Source organism: Lissotriton vulgaris, chromosome 5 (assembly GCF_964263255.1).
Source record: "Lissotriton vulgaris chromosome 5, aLisVul1.2, whole genome shotgun sequence".
Taxonomy (NCBI): Eukaryota; Metazoa; Chordata; class Amphibia; order Caudata; family Salamandridae; genus Lissotriton; species Lissotriton vulgaris.
In genome coordinates this window covers 1365418449-1365442254 of record NC_141693.1, presented here as the reverse complement: position 1 = coordinate 1365442254, position 23806 = coordinate 1365418449, and the positions used below count along the sequence as shown (strand labels likewise).

The window sequence follows — 23806 nt, the reverse complement described above, 5'->3', positions numbered from 1 at the left end:
ACTTCAAGCGAATTGCTTGTACACAATCTCTGTCCATATGTTGTATCTGTGTAGTAAGATGTATCTAATGATAAATGCTTACAGAAATATGGAGGAGCAATGGATGCATGCCTCTGGAAAGTGAAATATTTTTCTTGGCCCTAGCAGAAATAGCAGTCTTTGTATATTCATAACTGGCAATTGTTACAGTAGCTACTTTACTGCCTGCATAGGGCTATTATAGTTTATATAAACATGATCTGTATTCTTACAACTAGTCGTCCTATTGAAGGGTATCATAAGAGGCCTGAACATATCTAAGTTGAGTAGTCTTTCTCTATCTAGGAAGCCTGTGATCAATAGAATTAAACCTGGTTTAGATTAATTCGGTCATATCTTTCTGGATAAAAGAGGTGCTAATTGCAGTAATACTTCATGGAAAAGGTTTAAGGCTCTCTTACGGAAACAGCCATAAAAAAAGTCAGTGATCCTTAAAGCTGAGGAAATAGTGAATAAGGAGTATGGTTTTCTACATCAAAATCTCAACGTTCCAATGTGGCAGTGGGTCAAGCGGTTGGTGCAAGATGGCAAATACAATGAGATGCCAATGTGGGGATAGGAGACCACTTATCAGAGTAAAATCTCTCCAGAACTATTAAGGAAAATTCACAATTGACAAATAATACAGGAATAAACAAGAGTTTCAGACTCGGACAAATAGTTAACATAAAAGTTAAGAAATGGTCCAGGATTGACTGGCGTGGATTACACAAGTTTAAAGGGCCAGTGACATTCATCAAGCCATTTCCTTTTATTCCTTGTAAATTCTTCCTGAAATCACATTCAGTACAGACAAATTCAGGTGACCATTTCTCAAGTGTTCCACCAAACATGATCTCATATTCATTGACAAAAAAAGTATGGAATGATGAATATGATCCCCTTGCTGAACCAAAAGTTATGTAACCTGATGAAACTCCAAGAAGTTGCTCTAGGTCAGTAGACTATGAAAAAAACTGTGTTCACTCAAAATGAATGGGTCTCTAAAGATTGTTTCAAGGTTGTTGGATATCTTGATGTTCTGGAGGGTTATGTGAATCGGAGTTGTTAGTCGAAATGCATCAAGGAATTCTGGCAATCAATCTAAAGTGCATCTCCTGGAAAATGTTCTCTTGCTCCCACATGCAAAACCACCTGAGGATATAAACGACTGTCCTTTGTTGAAAGCAGGTCTACCTAAGGAAATACCCAATTATTTAAGACACACTGAAGGATTAACTAATTAATCTGCAATTCCCAAGGAAGCTCTGCCTAACTTGCTTAGGGTGCCACCTATATATTTATTTTCCCCTCCAATCGAAAGGCAACTGGTATGATGGTGGGAGGCCGAGTGTTTCGGTTTTGTTGCCGAGCCCGAGGGCGGGGTGTCTGAAACTTTTTTCGGTAGTCTGACCGGGCTCGAAGGCGGGGTCGACACCAAGCGGGGTCGGTTTTTTGGTAAGGGGACGTTGTCACTCACGGTTTGATGATCGTCTATTTCTTCGACGTCAGACTCGTCCACTCCCGACCCCGACTCGTCCTCATCTTCTTATTCTTCCTCTTCGGGGTGCTGGGCCTCGAACAGCTCCGGGATTGCCTCTGACTGCATTCTCGACACCTCATGTCTTCGGGCTCGACGGTTTCTAATCATCGACTTGAAGGAGAATGCTGCGCAAGCTTCACAGTCCCTGAAATCGTGTTCAGGTGATAAACAGAGGTTGCACACCTCGTGTAGGTCCTTGAGTGGGAACTTAGAGCCACACGTTGGACATCTTTTGAATGGAGTCCTTTCCATGGACTCCGGGCTGGACTACGTCGAGATAGGCCTCCCGGCCTCGTCGACGTAGAAGTTGGAAATTTTCTTGTTGACGTCGAAGCGCGTCGAAATGGAAATGAATTTGCGCTTGATAACAATACCCTCGAATTGGAAAGGGAATACGCGCCGAAATATAACTTTTTTCTCGAAGTCGATCCGGAGCGCTTCGATCCTCATCCGAACCCGATGGCGGAAAAAAACAATCTAAGGATGGAGCCGATGCCCATGCGCACTAGCACCCAAGGGAGGAGTCCTCGGTCTTGTGACGACAAAAGACTTCTCCAAGAGAAAAACAAGTGCAATCATCCGAGCCCAACACCAGATGGCGATCTATTCATAAATGTACCATCTGCAGCCCATATGCCTCGAACATGTTCATTGCCATTAGAGCCTATGGTAATGATGCATACTGCTTTATTATGGTACAGCGGGACTCCCACTTTGATGACGGGGAATAATTCAAGCATGTGAATCTATGAAAGACCTAATACTGGAGAACCAGGCATCCTTCATAAGAGACAAAAATAAGCAAATGTTGTGTATTGTAATGTAAAGTCTGTGTTAGCACTGCACATCAATACACAAACCTGTCCTTCCACATGCCTTTCTCCAGCTATTCGCAGGAATAAATTCAACATTACTATTTATCTCTAATTCCAGAAAGGGTTTTGGATTCACCATTTAAACTAACAACAGTTTAAAGCCACTCCCATTTCTTAGAAACAATTTTTCTCTGATACTACGGTTCCAATCCATACATAAAACAATGCTTTCCATCGACCCCCCTAATATAGAAACTGTCCTATATTTGTAGGTACCACATATTTTCATATTTTCTGTTAATCCACTACTCTCTACCCCATCATAAAAGGCAACCAAACAGCATACAAACTTGTTCAGTAGGTGGTGGGCTACTGACTTGTTGTAATGTAAAGTCTGTTGTAGCACTCCACATCATTACACAGAACCATCCTTCTACATGCCTATTTTCCAGATATTTGCAGGCATAAAAGAACGCTTAATTCAGCATTATCATTTGTCTTAATTTAATTCCAGAAATTGGCTTGGATTCACCGTTTATCCTAAATTTAACGCCGCTCCCATTTCTTAAAAACAATGTATTTTCTTATACTACTGAGCTAACCGATACATACAACTTAATGCTTTCCACCACAACCTAACAACATAAAAACATAAAACTTTTCCTAGTTATTTGTATGTATCAGGTATTTTCATATTTCGTTGTTCTTCTGCTCCCTACCACATCATAAAAGGCAAACAAACATCATACAAACCTGTTCAGTAAGTGGTGGGCTATAGGTTTGTTAATGACAACCCCTCCTTCAGGTTTAAGCATTTCCTCCAAGGCTCGCAAGCAGTTGACCATTACAATGGGATCCTGATCACGAAGCATACTGTACAATTCATTCACCAGAGCACCATCTAAAGAGACAAGGTATGGACAACATTAGAAGGGTGAAACCCAGTTGTGAAACCCAAAGATCTTTTTAACTCGCAAAAAGTGTTGTACAACTGGTTCTGATTCACAATTAAGAGGGGATGTGAAAGTTGCCTTTCCTCCTAACTGAAGTGGTAACACATTAATCAGATGCCTAACCGCAGTTGGGGTCAAGAGGGAGCCTGATTCGCACATGGGGAATTTGTCCCCTTTAGTAATCATTTTGGGTGGCCTTGGGAGGAGCAGGCACTGGTCCAGGGACTAGGCTTCAAAATGTTCCCTATTTTGGGAACATGAATGCAGAGATGGAGGTCTGTCGTCCCGTGTAAGCCACATTCCCTTCATTCGTACCAAAGTGCAGACTGCCACAAATAGAGATGTTCCTACTTAATATTCATAAGGAAGGTCATTTTGACAAATTGATATTTTGCAATGTGACCCATCAATACCCAGGTTGTATTACAAACTGCATCCATGTTCACAAACCAGTCGATGCACAATTTGCACATATTAAACATTCTCTTTTCCAATACAAACACAATTTTTGACTAAACCCTAAAGTGTCAGGTTTTCTGGAATCAAATGCATTCTTTATAGTATTTACATGTAAAAAAATAATGATAATTAGGGTTGAAGATAAGGTAATGAAGTCAGAGTATTCTACTACTACTTCTTGAACCTGGGAATAAAGAATATTTATTCTGGGAGCAAATAAACTTCAATTATAAAACCTAGTATTTATATGGTGGAATCCTTGCTTCTTTTTATCCAGTAAATCATATGCATATTAAGATTCAAATGTACCTTAAATTAATAGAACTATCACAAAACGTATTCTGAGATGCGATTTTACAGCCGATTTGGTTTAAACATCCATGTTGTAACAGGATACGCAGCTACTCTCTTTTCCTGGTCATTCATCTCAGGAAGGTGAATAAGAGCTCCATTCCTGTGAGGAAACCACTGAATCTGGAAAATATCAATGGCTGCAACATGCACAACTAGGAAAGCTAAACAGCTAACCCCCCTGAAGGCACTCACAGGTTCCTTAAGTCACTATGTGTTATGTAGCAACACTCATTCAGGCAACTCTTGCCCACACAGGTATTCTCAGATAGCCTCAACAACATGCAGTCAAACCGCACACTTCCCTATTCGTACCACTCCCTCCATCTATCTAAACCTCTTGCTGCCTCAGTCCCACCTCCGTCCCTCCTACAGACTATTCTCATGCCTCACTCAGACTAATTCACTTCCGCTCTGTGAGATCCTGGATTATTAAATGGAAATTAGAAATCTAGTATCTTACTAGGCCAAAACACATTTTCAATGACAACACAAGATTTTGACGCATAGTAGCAATTGCAAAAAGCAGCAGGACCACCCCCTCTCTCCCCCCAAAAAATGTGTATTAAGTTATTAAGAAACACTAAACCATCGTTAAAGTCAAGAGTCAAACTAATAAAATACCCAAACCAATGTATTATAAGGTAGGAAAATATAATGAACAAGCATTGGAAATGATACCAGGTCTGGCTTATAAATGAAATAGCCTTTTGTGTCACTGATGGGGATAGACACTCGATAAGTCATCATACACGCTCTCTATCTCACATCTTTTCACTCAAGCATATATTCACCAGTCCTTTGTCTCACCCTTCCATTTATCCCCTGATGCAACTACTATAAAATGCACACCAACTCATATGTAAGATAAATTAAAAGAATGCGAGTAGAATAAAGTAAACACGCTGCCTTCTAAACATTGTAGGTGTCCAATAGCAAAACTAAACATAGCTGTGGGGGTCTGTCTTCCAAAGGTATTGTAAATAGCCATTAGTTGTTTTAAGTTCAAGCATGGACGACACACATAGAACCAACATGATGGGAGTCTTGGAATGGTAAAACAATGATACATTATAGTCTTCAGAATTCCATAGTGAGTTTCAGGTTTAGAGGACGTAGCCACGTGGAATGTGGTGCACTGCAGATGAAATGAAGGGCGAGCAAACAACCCATTAGCACTGCCTTAAGAGCTGTATTATGGTCTTAAAAACGTGCGTCGCCCCACTGCTCTCTGAGCAGTTGGAAGAGGAAAAATAAAATGATAATAACTGTTAGAACTGGTTATTTCTGGTAGGCTAAGGCTGACGCCAAAGCCAGGCAGAAACCACCATTCTAGTCAGGGCAAGGAAGTCACACGCCAAGATAACCTCTGCTCACCCCCTTGGTAGCTTGGCTCAAGCAGTAAGGCTAAACTCGGAGGCAATGTGTAAAGCATTTGCGCCAGCGCACAACAGCAACAACATACTAGGCACACCACAAAAGAGACTCCACACAAGGTTATTATAAAAATAACTTTTGTATTGTAAAACCATATCAGATAAAATCACACATATACATTGTGCCAACTGGCACGGGCAATATTCACAGGGATTATGTACACAAGACAGGGCCACATGGGCCACTGTCATATTCAGATATAGCACTTCTGGATAAAATGTAGAATATAAAATCACTTCAAGAATAAATGTACCATAAAATAATAATCAAAGATAACAACCAGTAACCACTGGTAACAGGAACCAGGACATTACTAGGACCACCTGTACTAAAAAAAGAAGAACCACCTAAGTATCACACAGCATTTAGGGGTCTAAGAAATAATACAATAATCATGATGCAATAAACCTACATTCAGAGGAGTAGAAAAGACAACCACCTAAGAATAAACACATTTAGGGGTACACCAGAACACATTACCCATGATGCCCGAACCACATTCAGAGGAGTAATAAAGAAGAACACATGATGCCATAAAATACATTCAGAGGTGTTAAGAATAAAGCACATGATGCAATAAAATACATTCAGGGGTGCAGCGCAAGAAGACACATGATGACTAAACATTCAGAGGTGCAGCGCATGGAAAGAAAGACACATGATGGTTAAAAACATTCAGAGGTGCCAGAACAACACAATAGCGCAAAAACACACAGTAGGCAATTACTATTAAAAACATAGGAATCACATTGCGCATAACTTACATAAGTCACCACCTGTGGCAGTCCCTAGGCCAACTGGCCTTGTTGGGGCAAGGATGCCCTGTGTCCAATGTCAGGGCGCGCTGCCATGCAGCGCCAGTCCAAAAGTACAAAAAGCCTAAACGTGGCAGCTGCCCACAAAGTGCTGGGCAACTGGGATCAAAAAGCTGTGGCAGGGCTCTCAGTAGCCCCTAGAACAAATCTGCGCCACCTGAGCCACACAGGCTCTAAAACAAACACTGCGCACGTTGGAGCCACACAGGCTCTGGCCAACACTGGTCAAACGTTAGAGCCACACTGGCTCTAAAGCAACATGCCCCCTGCGTTAGAGCCCACTGGGCTCTGGAAAGAAGTAGGGGGGGGGGTGCTGGAGCCATCTGGCTCAGGAATCCACTGTGCCCCCTAGAGCCCTCGTGGCTCTTAACTAAATTAGGCCCACGAGCCTCCGTGGCTCTGCAACAAAATGCGGGCATCGTGGGAGCCTTCACGGACTCGTGGACAAGGGCGCCGTGAGCCTTGCAAGGCTCTAAGTAAATAAAACATGCCCCCCTCGTTGGAGCCTCAAGGCTCTGGCGTAACGTTGGGGCGACCCACTGCCAACCGGGGCCGCCCAAGCACCAACTCTGCTTCACCGGCACACAAAACTCCATCTGCTCCCTCACGGAGCAGCAACAGCACTGCCCCCGTCTCACCCGGCCCAGCCCTAACTTACCGGGCCTCGGGCAGGGCTTCTCCACATCGCGGGACTCCTCGGGGGCAGCAGGCAGGGCTCCTCTGGGCGGCGGCTCTACACTCGCGGTGGGGGCAGGCACCGACAATGTGCCTCGCGCCCCCCCCGCTACCGCTCCCCCCGCTGCAGGGCTCCCTCCGCTCACGGGAGCCCTGTAGACCTGCCGCCATCACTCTTCCTCCTCTTCTCCCCGGGCCCGGCGGTGATCATCTCTCGGCACCCGGGCTGCGGGGGCGGGACTTCCGGCCGGCCGCGCTGGGATTGGCCGGCCGGCCAGGTACTTCCGGGTCGCCGCGGGCAGCGCGGCGGCCCGATTCAGGCAGGCAGGCGGGCAGGCATTAAAGATATCGGCGTGGGCAGCCGAAATTTAAATAAAGTCGCAAATAAGCGAGGTGGGCACTCGCCAAGGCGGGCAAAGCGCTCCTCAGCGACACAATCCAAATAAAGCGCTCTACAGCGCTAGAAAACAGGCAGAGCGCTCCCAGGCGCTCAGGGGGAAGCACAGCGCTTCTTGCAGACAAATGCAGCTCCTCCATGCTGCAACAAGGTCCCAGTGATTCCAAGGGGGCAAGCAAAGTCCCCCCCTCAGCCCAGCAAGTCAGAGGGGTCCCCCAGGAGTCCAGGAATGTCCATCAGAGGTCCAGGAGCTGGGCAGGGCCCAGGGATTCCCCTGAGCCCCAGCAGCAGCATGCCCCTGGCAGATTCAAGTCAGAAACAAGAACATTTTGGAAGGGGACACAGCCCCTTCTTATACAGTGAAAAGTCTTTGAAGCCTTGGAAGTCTCAGTGTGAGAACCAGCTGGACTGGTTTAGAGGGAAGTCCCCTTCAGTATCAGGGACAGAGGTGGCAGTCGCCCAGTGGGAGGTGGAGCCAGCTTTGTAGTTAGGCAGGCACAGCCCTTCACTATCAGGTGCCATCTCCTCCCACTTCCCTGGCAGCAGATGCTGCCTTTCATCCATGGGCTGACTCAGACAACCTCCTGGGCTCTCCAGCCCCTGTCATCCTCAAACCAGACAGTCAATCCACAAGCAGGCCCAGGCACTCTGGGCCAGGCTCACCAGCCAATCACACGCTAGCACCAACTTACACAAATATGCCAACCTCCAAAAGTAGTACTTCTAGACTAGACACAGTCATGCCAATTAAGCAAAAGGGGGTGGTGATGGACTGAGTTTCTGAATTAAGCAGAATACTCTCACCCAGTCAAGAGATCAGGGCTTGATCCAACACCGTTTTTTAGCTCACTGCACCATCCCAGCTCAGAACCTGGCTATATGCAAATTAGTCTGTCCCTGGCCCAGTGCATCATGGGAACAGGGCAGACCAAACTACCAAGCCAATTCTTTCACTGGAAAGGAAACAAGCTTCCGGGGACCGGTTTCTGGCATAACAGCCGTCTTCGGCCCGGCTTGCTTGAATCCTGATGGTGCAATGAGCAAGGGACTCATGTCTGAGTATACCCTTCCACGCTTATGGTGGACAAAACAATTAAGCAAAAGGGGGTGGTGATGGACAGAGTTTCTGAATTAAGCAGAATACTCTCACCTAGTCAAGAGATCAGGGCTTGATCCAACACCGTTTTTTAGCTCACTGCACCATCCCAGCTCAGAACCTGGCTATATGCAAATTAGTCTGTCCCTGGCCCAGTGCATCATGGGAACAGGGCAGACCAAACTACCAAGCCAATTCTTTCACTGTCATGCCACATACATCATTTTGCAGCATTCACTCCCACGAGTTCATACATACCAAACTCGCCCCTGCACTCCCCACGCATCAGGAACTACCATGGGCATACATATTCCCCATTCATTCCTATGGGAGGGCAGGTCACTCACCACACATACAGAGAGCTCAAGCACTTTACACTGTACCACAGTGAAAAAGTGCGCAGAGGCCTAAAATCCCCAACACCAGATTCCATAACAGGCGAGGAAAAAGCAAAAAGTCTAGGGGTGAACCTGCCCAACGGGCCGGGTCCAACAATAACGATGATAATAACCCGGCGTTATTATCATTTTATTTTTCCTACTACAGTGGCTCAGTTGGGGTGGAGCTGGGCTCTATGACGCCAGAGCACTGCAGGGGAAGGAGTGGTGAGTGCACTCGTTAAGTGTGCTTGAAGCTTTGGCCGGCAAAGCGTTATGCGCACTTTGCATGTTCTCCACCCAGGCTGCATTACAGTCTGGTTGGAGAACATGCCCAAACACCCAGTCCCTGTCTGAGCACCAAACCACGGAGGTCAGACCAATTACAACACTCCTTTGCAGCGTTGTGATAGGCTGTGGGGAGCCCGGGAGCCCGGGTGCTTCCTGCTGTAGCACTCAAAGAAAAGGACGGTAGAGGCAGCAGCCGGCACAATTCCAGGTGTGGGGTTTTTAAGGTTATTTTTATATTTTTCATTCCCCGCCTCACTACGCCCGTCCGGTAGCAGCTGCTACTGCTAAAAAGTGCTAAATGTACAAACATGATAACAAAATACCGTAATTCACAGGGCAAAAGAGCCAATGCCTAAGCATACTGAAACATTACTCCATGCAGTTCACGGTCATAGAAAGACGCAGATTATATCACACTTAGACAGACCAATGCAGAACATAGTAGACCCTGAGGCCCTCTATGTATTTACATAGATAAATATTTACACATATCGATGTATGAAATATTTAAAGATTTTTAAATTACAAGATCCTGGCAGACATCTAGAAAGCGAATGTAGCAAGAATTATAATAGTGCAAATCTTCTCCCCCTAGGTTTTATCAGAGGCACTAACCAACAAAAAGATAATTCCCTGCAAAGATAACTTGACATTACGTGTTACACAATACCTATTTGTAGGCCTTAATTTCAAGAGAAATAACAATTCACATTTAAATGGCTGCCGATTTTAAAATATGCTTTTAACAACCAATATGTCAAGCCTAATGTGTTTATCATACCTTTTCATGATAAAAAGCGAATATGCTACTTACCAGTATGCATCTGTTCTTGGCATGTAGGGCTGCTGACATTCATATCTGTGCATAGATCGCCACCTAGTGTTGGGTCCGGATGATTGCACATTGTTGTCCTGGAAGAGTCTTCGAAGTATCACGAGATAGGTGGCTCCTCCACTGGACTACAGTGCGCATGGGCATCGACTCCATCCCCAGATTGTTTTTAGCCATTGTGGCCAAGATGGAGTGAAACTCAGTGAATGATGACCATGCTATGAGTATATGTGAATACTGCAGCTGCTACAGGCGCCGGGGAGGAGGGCGGGCGATATGAATGTCAGCAGCCCTACATGCCAAGAACAGATGCATACTGGTAAGTAGCATATTCGGTTCGAGGCATGTGGGCTGCTGAATTCATATCTGTGCATAGAATACATAGCAGTCCCTCCATTAGCGGCGGCCGCCCGTGCCAGCTGCAGCAGTTTGGAAAAGTGTTTTGAGAACAGCCTGCCCTACAGCTGCCTGCTGTTTGGAGTGCACATCAACACAGTAATGCTTAGTAAATGTGTGTGTGGTAGACCATGTGGCTGCTCTACATATGTCTTCCAAAGGAATGTTTCCAAGGAATGCCATAGAGGCCCCCAACTTTCTGGTGGAGTGGGCTCTTGGTGGAATGGTAAGAGTACGTTTTGCTTTCAGATAGCAGATCTGGATACATTTAACGATCCACCTAGCAATACCAGCCTTGGAAATTGGGTTACCTTTGTGGTGTGGTGCAAAGGCGACAAAGAGTTGCTTAGTCTTTCTAAAATCCTTGGTCCTATCAATGTAATACATTAGGGCTCGTTTAACGTCAAGGGTATGGAGCATCCGCTCCGCCAACGATTCAGGATTTTGAAAGAAAACAGGTATTTCGATTGCTTGGTTGATGTGGAACTGAGACACAACCTTGGGCAGAAACTTAGGATTAGTGCGGAGCACCACCCTGTTGGAATGAATTTGGATAAATGGCTCTTGGATTGTGAGGGCTTGTAATTCACTAACCCTCCGTAGCGATGTAATTGCTACGAGGAAAGCCACTTTCCATGTCAAGAACTGAATCTCGCAGGAATGCAGTGGTTTAAAGGGAGGACCCATCAGCCTGGTAAGAACCACATTGAGGTTCCACTCAGGGGCTGGTGGAGTACGTGGTGGAATGACTCGTTTGAGGCCTTCCAAAAAAGCCTTGATGGCAGGCACCTTGAAGAGTGAAAGGTGCTGTCTATTTTGGAGATAAGCGGCCATTGCAGACAGATGAATGCAAATGGAAGTATAGGCCAGATTACACTTGTACAGATGGAAAAGGTAACAGATGATGTTCTGAATAGAAGCATCCAGCGGGTTAATGCCGTGGTTCGCACAATAAATGACAAACCGCTTCCATTTTGCCGCATAGCATGCTCTAGTAGTGGGCTTCCTCGCCTCCCGAATGATGTCCATGCAGTCGGGAGGTAAGTTTAGGTAGCCAAACTCTAGGACTTCAGGAGCCAGATCGCCAGGTTGAGCTGTTGCGGATCTGGGTGCTGAATGTCGCCATGGCTCTGCGTCAGAAGGCTGGGTGTGAGATGTAGCCTTTGATGTGGTACCACGGGCAGTTCTAGAAACGTAGTGTACCATGGTTGGCGAGCCCACGTTGGAGCAACCAGGATGAGATGAGAGTCATCGAGTGCTGCCTGAGCTTGCGTGCCACCAGCGGTATCAGAGGTGCTGGGGGAAAGGCGTACGCAAATTTGCCTGACCAGTTCATCCATATCGCATTGCCCTGCGACCGTGGGTGTGGGAACCTGGCGGCGAAGCTTTGGCATTTTGCGTTCTCTTTTGTGGCGAACAGGTCTATCTCTGGATGACCCCACCTTTGGAAGTACGGCTGGAGTACAGATGGATGTATCTACCACTCGTGCATCTGGTGGCTGTGCCTGCTGAGCAGGTCCGCCATCTGATTGTCCTTGCCCGGGAGGTGCTCTGCCATGAGGAAGATGTTCTTCTGAATGGCCCACTTCCACATGCTCTGAGCCAGATGAGACAGCTGCGGAGAGTGTGTGCCTCCCTGCTTTTGAATGTAGTACATTGCCATCATGTTGTCCGTCCGAATCAACACGTCCTTGTTGCATAGATGTACTTTGAAAGCCTTCAGTGCCATGAAGATCGCCATCAGTTCTAGAACATTGATGTGCATCTTTCCCTGTTGCTGCGTCCACAGTCCCTGCACAGTGTATTGGAGTACATGCCCTCCCCATCCCTGGAGAGAGGCGTCCGTGGTCAGGATAATCTCTGGAACAGGCTCCTGGAACGGTCGGCCCTTGCAAAGGTTTCGTGGATTCCACCAATGCAGAGAGTTGTATGCCCGACCGCTCACCAAAACTAGGTCTTTCAACTGGTTGTGAGCCTGAGTCCATTGACGTGCTAGGCACTCCTGAAGCGGACGCATATGTAGTCTGGCGTGCGGGACAATGGAGATGCAGGAGGCCATCATGCCTATCAACTGCATGAACACTCTTGCTGGAAGCGAGTGTTGAGGTCTGAACATTTGGATCAGCGATTGAATGCTGCCGACTCTCACTGAATTTGGCTGGGCTGTAGCCGCCAGAGTGTCTATGGCCGCACCCAGATACTGCCGTATGTGGGCGGGCTGGAGATGGGATTTTGGGTAATTCAGTGAGAATCCCAGATCGTGCAGGAGGTGAATGGTGTGGGACACGTGGTCGGCGCACTGCTGGGCCGACTTCGCCTGAATGAGCCAGTCGTCCAGATAGGGGTAGACGTGGATGTTTTGACGTCTCAGATGCGCCGCCACCGTCGCCAGGCACTTTGTGAATACCCTGGGTGCCGTGGTGACCCCGAAAGGCAAAACCTTGAATTAGTAGTGCTGGTTTTGGATGGTGAACCTGAGGTATTTTCTGTGTGAAGGATGTAGCGGAATGTGGAAGTACGCATCCTTCAGGTCCAGAGTTGCCAGAAAGTCCCCCTGTTGAAGCAGTGGGAGAACTTGCTGCAGTGTTAGCATGTGGAAATGCTCGGACAGGATGTAAAAGTTGAGGGGCCTGAGATCCAGGATGGGCCTGAGGGATCCGTCCTTCTTTGGAATCAGGAAGTACAGGGAGTAAACTCCCGAGCCTCTTTCCTGCAAAGGCACGAGCTCTATTGCCCCTTTTTGCAGCACAACTGTGACCTCCTGCTGCAATAAGTGCAAATGCTCGCCGGACATAGGACGGTGCCTTGGGGGTATGTTGGGTGGAGTGGATGTGAGCTCCAGACAATAACCAAATTGGATAAGCTTTCTGACCCACCTGTCCGTGGTGATGGACTTCCACACGGGCAGGAACTGCTGGAGTCTTCCCCCGACCGGTGTTGTGTGGTTGGGGGCAGTGACAATGCGTCACTGTTTGTTGGCGGTAGAGGACCTGGAGCTGTTGTTGCCACGTCCTCTGCCCTTGGCGTTGTTGCCGCGGTATCCACCTCGACCCTTGTTGGTATAAGTAGTCTGGGTGTTGCCTTTGTAGAACTGCGCGGACTGCGAAAGTTGACCCCTTGAGGTGCCTCTAATATTGGAGTGACGAAAGGACCCACTCCGAAACTGCTGGGACTGCAAGGCACCCATGGATTTTGCAGTGTCGGTGTCCTTCTTCATCTTCTCAAGGGTGGTATCAACCTCTGAGCCAAACAGGTGATCTGGGTTGACCGTCAAGATGGTGGTTTGAATGTCCGGCTTGAACCAGATATCCGTAGCCATGCATGTCTACGAAGCATAATGCTAGTGTTAATCGCGCGTGCGGCGGTGTCAGCCGCGTCCAGAGCTCACTTTATGGAAGCGTTGGAGATCAGCTTCCCCTCCTGTATTAACATTTCAGCCCCTTCCTTATATTGATCGGGTAGGTGTTGCAAAAGGGTCTCTAGGGTATCATAGTGTGCCCTGTCATAACGCGCCAGGAGCGCCTGAGTGTTAGAGATGCGCCATATGTTGGCTGCCTGTGCTGCCACCCTCTTCCCCGAAGCCGCAAAGACTTTTGATTCTTTGTCTGGGGGAGGAGCATCACCTCTTAGAGACCCAGGGACATCTTATCTCCCTTCTTAACAGGGTAACAGCCTCCTCTCGGAACTCGCGCAGCTGGAACTGCGAGCGAACCTGTGGAATTGCTGGAGGAGGGCTGACAAACGAAGACTTACTTAGACCCGGCCTTGTTCGCCGAGGAGCATCAAGCTCTCCCGCGTATGCGCACAATATACTTGTGAATTATTAAATGGCGGCCCGGGACCACAGAGAAATCCTGGGAGGAAAAACGCGCTGGAAAGGGCGGAAGGCTGTATGCCATTCACCACGCTTCCCCAAACCTACAGCCTTCAAAAGTCTCTGATTCAGACTTCATGCGGACCACTCACTACCCTCATGGCAGCCCAAGGGTTGCCTAAAGAACGGGAGAGTAGAGGCACACTGCTGTGCCGCAGGCTGCAGAGATGTCAGAAGAATACAAGTATGGCAACGTAGGACAAACCCAAGGCAATACCTGAGGGTTGCCAGGAGAGAGAAACTCCGCTCCAACACCGATGATTAGATCTGAAACTATCAGGCCCTTTAGACTATCTCTTGTAAGGCTTCCCTCCTGTCTCTCGGCAGGGGAACTACAAATCGGTGAAGGAACACCCCCACACAGGGATCTTACCACAACAGCCCAGCAACAGTGGGCCACAGCATGCTGTCTGCATGCCGTCACCCCTCTGACCAAGTCAGGAGTACGTTCGAAGCCAGAACTTCCTGGCAGGTGGTAGTGGACAACAGTTAAGTACCGCCCACCAGTGAACAACCCGCTAGGAGGAAAATTCGTAAGAGTAGGAGAGCACCTCCCCGTACTCATGGAAGATGCATCCCTGGCCTCAAGGCACCGGGGGTTCGCAGACTGAGGGGCCAAGGCCCCTGAGGTGGTGTGTGGGAGAGGGACCAGAGAGTATTCAGAAACATCCCCGGTGGTCACACCAGTGGTGGCAGAGCAGGAGGCGACCTAGACGATGAGTAGGTATGCGAATACTCAAAACTAAGCATAAGGACCAACGTCCCTCGCTTACAAGTGGTAAGTAGCCACAGACTCCCCATCGGAAGGGTTCCTCGACGCTGATCAACTGCTCGGCGTCGAGAGTGGACGTTGCCGGGAACACAAAGTCCCCTCCTACGATTAGAGGCTCACCATGGAGCGAGGCCTGAAACAAGACCCAGGCGTAAAGCGCCGGCAATGAGTCCGCGCGTTAACCCATGACGTCGATCTCACTACGACGTCACCATCACTAAGACATTGACTGTCTCTACGACATTGACCAACACCCCGACGTCAAGACATCACTACGGTGTCAAACCCTCTTCACTTCGACATCAAGCAGCACTGTACCGAGACGCCTAGCCATCCATGACGGTGACGTCTGGACCTAACGGAAGACAGCGGAGCCCAAGCGAGCAAAGCCCCAAAATGAGCATCACTGCTCCTCGATGTCGAGCATGACTGCCCATCGACGCAGAGGCACCCCATGACGTCAAGGCACTATATGACGTCGAGGCACTATATGACGTCGAGGCACTATATGACGTCTCTCTTGTAAGGCTTCCCTCCTGTCTCTCGGCAGGGGAACTACAAATCGGTGAAGGAACACCCCCACACAGGGATCTTACCACAACAGCCCAGCAACAGTGGGCCACAGCATGCTGTCTGCATGCCGTCACCCCTCTGACCAAGTCAGGAGTACGTTCGAAGCCAGAACTTCCTGGCAGGTGGTAGTGGACAACAGTTAAGTACCGCCCACCAGTGAACAACCCGCTAGGAGGAAAATTCGTAAGAGTAGGAGAGCACCTCCCCGTACTCATGGAAGATGCATCCCTGGCCTCAAGGCACCGGGGGTTCGCAGACTGAGGGGCCAAGGCCCCTGAGGTGGTGTGTGGGAGAGGGACCAGAGAGTATTCAGAAACATCCTCGGTGGTCACACCAGTGGTGGCAGAGCAGGAGGCGACCTAGACGATGAGTAGGTATGCGAATACTCAAAACTAAGCATAAGGACCAACGTCCCTCGCTTACAAGTGGTAAGTAGCCACAGACTCCCCATCGGAAGGGTTCCTCGACGCTGATCAACTGCTCGGCGTCGAGAGTGGACGTTGCCGGGAACACAAAGTCCCCTCCTACGATTAGAGGCTCACCATGGAGCGAGGCCTGAAACAAGACCCAGGCGTAAAGCGCCGGCAATGAGTCCGCGCGTTAACCCATGACGTCGATCTCACTACGACGTCACCATCACTAAGACATTGACTGTCTCTACGACATTGACCAACACCCCGACGTCAAGACATCACTACGGTGTCAAACCCTCTTCACTTCGACATCAAGCAGCACTGTACCGAGACGCCTAGCCATCCATGACGGTGACGTCTGGACCTAACGGAAGACAGCGGAGCCCAAGTGAGCAAAGCCCCAAAATGAGCATCACTGCTCCTCGATGTCGAGCATGACTGCCCATCGACGCAGAGGCACCCCATGACGTCAAGGCACTATATGACGTCGAGGCACTATATGACGTCGAGGCACTATATGACGTCGAGGCACTATATGACGTCGAGGCACCCCATGACGTCGAGGCACCCCATGACGTCGAGGCACTATAGGGCCTCGAGCACTCCAGGGCCTCGAGGCACTCCAGGGCCTCGAGGCACTCCAGGGCCTCGAGGCACTCCAGGGCCTCGAGGCACTCCAGGGCCTCGAGGCACTCCAGGGCCTCGAGGCACTCCAGGGCGTCGAGGCACTCCAGGGCGTCGAGGCACTCCAGGACGTCGAGGCACTCCATGACGTCGAGGTATTCCATGACGTCGAGGCACTCCATGACGTCGAGGTCGACGTTGTTCAACGTCACGTCGACCGGAGTCCTGGGTCGACGGAGAGTATACCTGCTCTCGACGTCGCCGTCCTCTACGCTGACCGGAACCGCATCATAGTTCGACGTGCTCCTACTGGGGAGAACTCCAGAGGTCACAGCATGGGACTCGGTAGAGGACCTACCCTCTCCTTACCCAGAGGCTCCAAACCTGGGAGCCGAAGCCTCCTGGAAAAGAAGGTACAGAGAAGACAGATGTCAAAAGACACAGGCAAGCACAGAATACAAACCCTGTGAGCTTCAGCTTTGGCCTTTAATTCAACTGCAGGCAAAGCACTTGTCAGATAGAAATAGCATAAAGACAAGAAGACTGCAGAAATTCTGCCAAAAAAACACAGCAGAATATAGATAAAGGCCAAAAACGTCGAGAGAAGCTGCCAAAAATCCAGAAATACACAAAAATGTTATCAAAAAAAGCTCAAATTGAAGAGCTAATGCTCCAGGGTCCTGCTAGCAGGAGCCGGAAAAAAGAACTGAAAGTAAATGGGACCTGCTGTGCATTCTGAGATACTCAGAGATTTCTAGAACGTTTTCTTAAAGGCACAGTATCCCTTTTTGAGCAACTTAATGGCAGCCTATGGGGCTTGTCTGTCCACCCCTTCCTCTCTATCATTCCAGAGGCGTGTTGGTAAAGGGGGAGGTTTTTCTCTGTGAGGAAAACCTGGCAGGCTGTGCTGTTTGTGGATTTGGTGGAATGTCTAGTTGAAGTACTGGACAGTGTAGCCTGTGGATATAGGCTGCATTATCTGTCTTTAAATTCTCTCTTAAGTGTCTGTGCAGGACTGCATTTTTAGACAGCTCAAGAGATTATTTTTAATTGCTCCGGGGTCCACGCTCATGAGCGGAACTATTCACTAGATTATGACTATACACAGAGATCCCCTACTACAGAACTAGACATTAACATAGACCACTCACAACCCCCATTGCAAGGAGCGACAGCTATCAGACAGACTGCTGCCCTTCAAAGCTGGGCTGAAGGTTGGTCTTTAGTGAATGCTTGGCGTACCAAAAACACAGGCTTCAGGACTGGATGTTATGACATTTATTGAACGCAAAGTCTGGGCTTATAATACTTCTCCCCATTGCACTACTTGGGTGACTCCTTTTTCAATATTAAGGGGTCGAAATGTTCATACCACTTTGTACACTAGGTGGCTGAGTGAAAAAACGCAAGGAAATATTGAACTGATGCCAAGTAAGTGGATAATAAATGCTAGAGTTGGTGTACAGCAAGCTCAGATGAAGACCAGGTATGATGATGAGCAGGGTAATTCTGTTGTGGATTTACACGCTGGTGATTGAGTTATGATTAGAAAATCCATCAGAATACAGAAAAGGGATTACAAGTGTTCTGCTACAGTACAGGTTACACAAAGGTTCTGCACTTATCGTGGGAAAAGGGTGGTGTAATATGAGACAGCTTGTCAGACTGACCTCTGATCAAGTTGCTATCATGAGCAAAATGAGAGAATGGCAAAAGAGGCAGATACCGATTGGGCACACTGGTTTATTCATAATCCCTAATCTTATGATACACATATTCAGGCTCCCACAGCTGCTACAAGTAAAAAATCCTCTGGGAACAAGGGTATAGCACCTTGTGGTAGTTGTATGAATTAGTTGGGTTCTCGAATCAGGAGAATTCAAACAAATATGATGATTATGTGTTTAACTAAAGTCAATATCCAAGTAAATAATTTGTAGTTCAGATAAGAAGTGGGGAAATTATGTAATGGAGTAGTAAGGGCCACACACGCAGGGTTACTTAGTATGCTAGTGTCGAGCAGGCTCGCTTTGCACGTCTGTTACCTATTGTTATGTTTGTGTATGTTTGATTGTTGCCTGCATTCATAGCACGGGTGTTCTCTCAGGCTCCCGTTGGAGTCTGTTGATCTACCGTGATCCAAGTGGACAGGATGTGCTGTGTCGTGGGCCATAACTGATGGAATGAACTTACTTTGAATTAATCCAAAAGCCTTGCGGATCTCCATCATTTCAGCCACACACGCTGGTATGTACAGCTCATGCTGCAGATGGCAGCGGCGGCAGGGGAGTAAACATGAAGGTGCTTGGACACTTTACCTGAAGCCAGAAAGAGCACACACCGCTGTTAACACTTTTGGAGCACCTCACCTTTCTTCCCCAGTCTTCTTGAAGGACAGCTGGAGAAGAATCCAATGGTAGGTGTCTCCTTATGCAACTGTCAGTTGGTTACAGTAGAAACCGGAGGAGAGAAAAAGTGTACAAGAACAACAGCTAAGGGCCATATGTATGAAGTAAATTCGCAAACGCCGAAATTCGCAGAATTGCTGCGTATGCGAATGCAAATTTGCAAAATGGTATGTATAAAGGAAAATCTGGTTCAAAATAAGGAATCGCAAATTTTGTGATGACTTAAATGCAATGTATGAAGCAAAAAGTGTTGCAAATTGCCCTAAGGAATCGCAAATTACCACCAACTTCAAGTTGGTGGTAATTTGCGAATTCCTTGAAAAATGCACATTTTTGCATTTTTCAAAGTGCCATGTGACGCACATACATGCCCTTGGGGGCATGTATGTGCATCACTTGTGCACCCATGCTTATTTCAGGGGTGCAACAGGGTGTCCTTTGGACACCCCTACACCCTTGAAATTATTCTCAATTTGCGATTTTCAAATTGCGAATCGCAAAATTATGAATACCTTCCCATTCATTCCTATGGGCCTCCTGGCCCATAGAAATGAATGGGAAAGTATTCCTTAATTGCGATTCGCAATTTGCGAATCGCAATTAAGGAATACTAAGAATTCGCAAAAAAATTGCGCATTTGTATATACATACCAATTTGCGATTCTGAAATAGCGATTTCTTAAAAATCGCCATTTCAGAATCGCAAATGGGTACTTTGATACATATGGCCCTTAGTTTCTTCAGGCCAGGACACTTGAAATGGGCACTTTTTTTCAACAGGAATTCGGATTGGCTGGAATGTTCTGATTTTTCCATGACTATACATTCACCGGTGCAGTTACTTCATGTGTTTCATGTATCATCAATATTTCATCATTGGATTTGTGTACTTCAAAAGCAAGTCAGAAGAAAGCATTTAATTTTTGAGATCACAATATAAAATCCAGGTAAAATTTTAAGGCGCAAATGAGATATTCATGACAACCTAAAAATTATTTTATGTGGCTTTTAAAGGGTACTTTGAAAGCCGTTCATCTTAATTTAATACACCTTTTTGTTAAGTTTCTTCTTTGATACTACTAGAGTTACACTTAAATCAAAAGAACATCAACACTGCCTAGAAGAGAATCTAAACATCCTTGTGCAATTCAACATGAAAACTGTAGGTGCAGAAAAACCCTAGCCGATCTCTCTTATTTTCACAAGGAGGTGTAAGAAAACTTATGGTGGACGAGCTAATTTAGAGTAGGGGTAATGATTTTCAGACATGAAAGTAGTCACAACCAGTGGCGTAACAAAGGCCCACACAGTGCGAGGACGAGTTCCAGGGGGCCGCCTTAGCACAGTACCCCGGCCTGAAAGCTCCTGAGTGAGTCCGGAGAGGGGGCGCACCCCATGTACTTTGCAGGGTGGCTACCTCAAGTTTTGTTACGCCACTGGTCACAACTTGCTTGCAGCTTAAAGGGAGAGTGGTCTAAGACAACAGCCCGAGACTTGATCACAATGTGCTACAGAATTAATGATTCCCGCTCAGAATTAACATTGCAGAGATCTAAAACACAGAAAAGTAACTGTGGAGAGTGACATACCCAACTCTTGGTCTCCTTGCTGTGCGCACATTTTAGCACAGCCCAGCACAGCAACTCTCCTCACGTAGGAAGCTTTGTCTCTCAGTCCACTCATAATGGGTTTCTGAATATATTCCTGTATACCTGGCATTCTAGGAGAAAATATATATTTTTAATATATTGCACTATTTTAATTCACTTCAAATGAACACCAACACAAAGGGTACATAGAATACAAATTAATAAATACAAATAAAAGTAATGCATGACCATCCCATGCAATTAGTTCTGTATGTGCCTGTGACATAAAACAATAAATGCAAAAGGGGAAATACTTGTAGGGGATTGTCCTCCTTATGTGGTTTACCCACTAACGCGGTAACAGTGCAAGCGAAACAGGGAGGCCGGATTCTTTTAAACAGATGGTCAATTGAGAAAAACCACATAAGGAGGACAATCCCCTACTTCCACTTGACTGGCCTTTTAATCCTCGTACCCTTCGAGTACAATTACAAACCTCGGTGGCTCCCTAGCACTTACACACAACAAAGAAACAGAGCAATCTCAAGGTCATTTTTGAAGGTGCTTAATTGAAAAGACTTCATTTCCATCAACCCGATGACAATAAGTTGATGATAATAGATAAAAGTGCGATAGAACAAAACACCACTTACAAGGGAGACTCTTGACGTGGTAAAAAACAAACAGGAAGCGAAGGAGAACCAAAAGTAGGTTGAGTAAGAACCCTCACTCACCACCTAGTGGTGACATGCTTCATCACTGGGTTCCCACTGGAAAGACCTAGCATCTTTCCAGTGTGCTACAACGCCTGTTTTACAGCGGAGCTGGTTGTTGTGAGTGTTGAGGGTGCAGACAGAAAAACCAAGTTGTGCTAAGTGAGTGCAAATATTTTAAAAGTGCGTAGTTGTGACGGTAAACTATTTTATTCAAAGTCCAACCAGCACTGGTTAAAAACAATTTAAAGTGGAAACATAGGGTGGGTCTCAATAATTAAAGACATCTAGTCCACTGAGTGAAAGAAATGGTCCATATTTGCACTCACTTAGCACAACTTGGTTTTTCTGGCTGCACCCTCAACACTCACAACAACCAGCTCCGCTGTAAAACAGGCGTCGTAGCACACTGGAAAGACGCTAGGTCTTTCCAGTGGGAACCCAGTGATGAAGCATGTCACCACTAGGTGGTGAGTGAGGGTTCTTACTCAACCTACTTTTGGTTCTCCTTCGCTTCCTGTTTGTTTTTTAACACGTCAAGAGTCTCCCTTGTAAGTGGTGTTTTGTTCTATCACTCTTCAGTTGTTTATGTAATTATTCCTTTGGGGTAAGAGAGTGACCTGTCATACCCTTACTCTCCTTTTGTTTATTAGTGAATAGATAAAAGTGCTCCAAACTACAGTGGAACTTGTAGGAGAAAAATCAATTATTCTGAGAAAACTGTCCTGATGAAGGTGTAAAATATTCACCAAAACGCTGCGTCGACAACTTGTGTTTTCTGTTTTAATCTTTTTAATATGTCTATATGAATTGGCACTGTTTTAAATCTTGCTTCATGGTACTTCTGTACAGAACTTGGATTGTTATGAATAAATCATGTATTTTTTATATTTTCATTTTTTGATCATTGTTTTAATTTGTCACTATGATTATGTAGAGTTGAACTTTTGGGTTGTGGGAGGTCAGTGGATGCTATATATACATAAGAAAAAGGAATATTTTTCTTTCTCGTGCTAAAGAGCCATATCTAATTGATAAAGATCGCAGGGACTGCTTCTGTTTTACTTATCTTTTTCTCCTTGTCCCCTACTGGATTTTTTAGGAGACCTCCCTTCTTTTTATTTCAATCCTTAAAATCAAACAAGACAAAACTATTGAACACTTCAACTCTGGTGGAAATTATTGCAATGACTACCTATTAAATTTCATCAGTAAGTTATTTTTCCAGTTTTTTAGTAGGCTACCCAGAAACTTTTAGAATGAAAAGAAAAAAGAAAACTAGGCCTCTGCTTGTAACCTCCTTCTCAAAGGGGCTCTCGACAACTTTTGCCAAGCGTTGTCTTTCTTCTGACCGGCGATCTAAGCGTACAGCCGCCTTTCAATCTGATCTTTGAGGAAATCAAGGCTAAGTGTGTTACTTAAGCTATTGTTTATAAGCTGAACCCACCAACGACAGAGGCAAGAAAAAGAGTGGGCAAGTGTGAATCAGTGAGATCTGCATTTCAATGGAGGAAGACACGTGTTTTCAAAAGTAAAAAGTAGTTGATAGGAAAATGAATGAGCCAGAGCCAACCTAGTCAAGTACATTTATCATTTACAGTGCTCTGCTTTATTTTGGCTAGGTTTGTGCTATAGAAATACCATATATACACATTGGTATACACATTCAGGGGAGCAAAAAGGATTACGAATACAATTAGAAGGATTTTGAAGAGAATCTGTTGGAAACAGGGTTAAAAGAATTGGGAGCATTAGTTGAGGGAGGTAAGTATCCATCTCAAGTAATAATCAACATTTTTGTCAGGGTAACCATTATAGTCACCAAACACACCTGTGTAATAAATACCCCTTGATGGCTATGGCACAGAGCAGACTGTCTTAACCCAGAGGCGATGTATAAAATATTTATGCAGTACTTCAATAATTATTAAGACAAAACACAACACAGGAAGAATACCAATTAAAAAAATAGAGAATATTTTAATAGAAAAAAAGACACAAAAACAACAAAAATCTAATAGGGGAAATTGGAGTTATGTATTTTTTTAAGTTTAAAAGTGAAAATAGCGCCAAAAAATGTTGAGAGCCAACCCCGGCCATCTGGTTGCTTTTGACCTGTACCTAGATGCAACTTTAGGCCGACCGCAATGTAGCGCAGCCGCAATACAGAAATCAGGTTTCACCCAGTCAGAAGATTTACCTCAGCATGCTGTGCAAAGAGGGGACCATATAATCGGACAGCTGCTGGATGAGTTCTCATGGAAGCTGTAGGCTTTTGGCAGGAAAGCTCAGAGTGGGAGTGTAAGGAAATGCCTCTTATTGCATGTTCACCCCAATGTTTTGGACTGATGCTGCCTGTTTTTCGAATCTGAGAGTGCACCGAGG

The 23806-nt window shown here is 46.3% G+C and overlaps 1 protein-coding gene across 4 annotated transcripts in view; it reads right to left on the bottom strand.

Annotated features, from left to right (window-relative positions):
- AP4B1 (adaptor related protein complex 4 subunit beta 1) overlaps positions 1-23806 on the bottom strand; it is a 286861-nt gene that overhangs the window by 197701 nt on the left and 65354 nt on the right. For all 4 annotated transcript variants that reach the window (XM_086923299.1, XM_086923302.1, XM_086923300.1 and 1 more), the window contains 2 exons: positions 20709-20839; positions 3130-3277 (listed from right to left, as the gene is read on the bottom strand). In XM_086923299.1, the coding sequence (XP_086779425.1) occupies positions 3130-3277; positions 20709-20839 (279 nt within the window). The remainder of the gene's footprint in view (positions 1-3129; positions 3278-20708; positions 20840-23806) is intronic.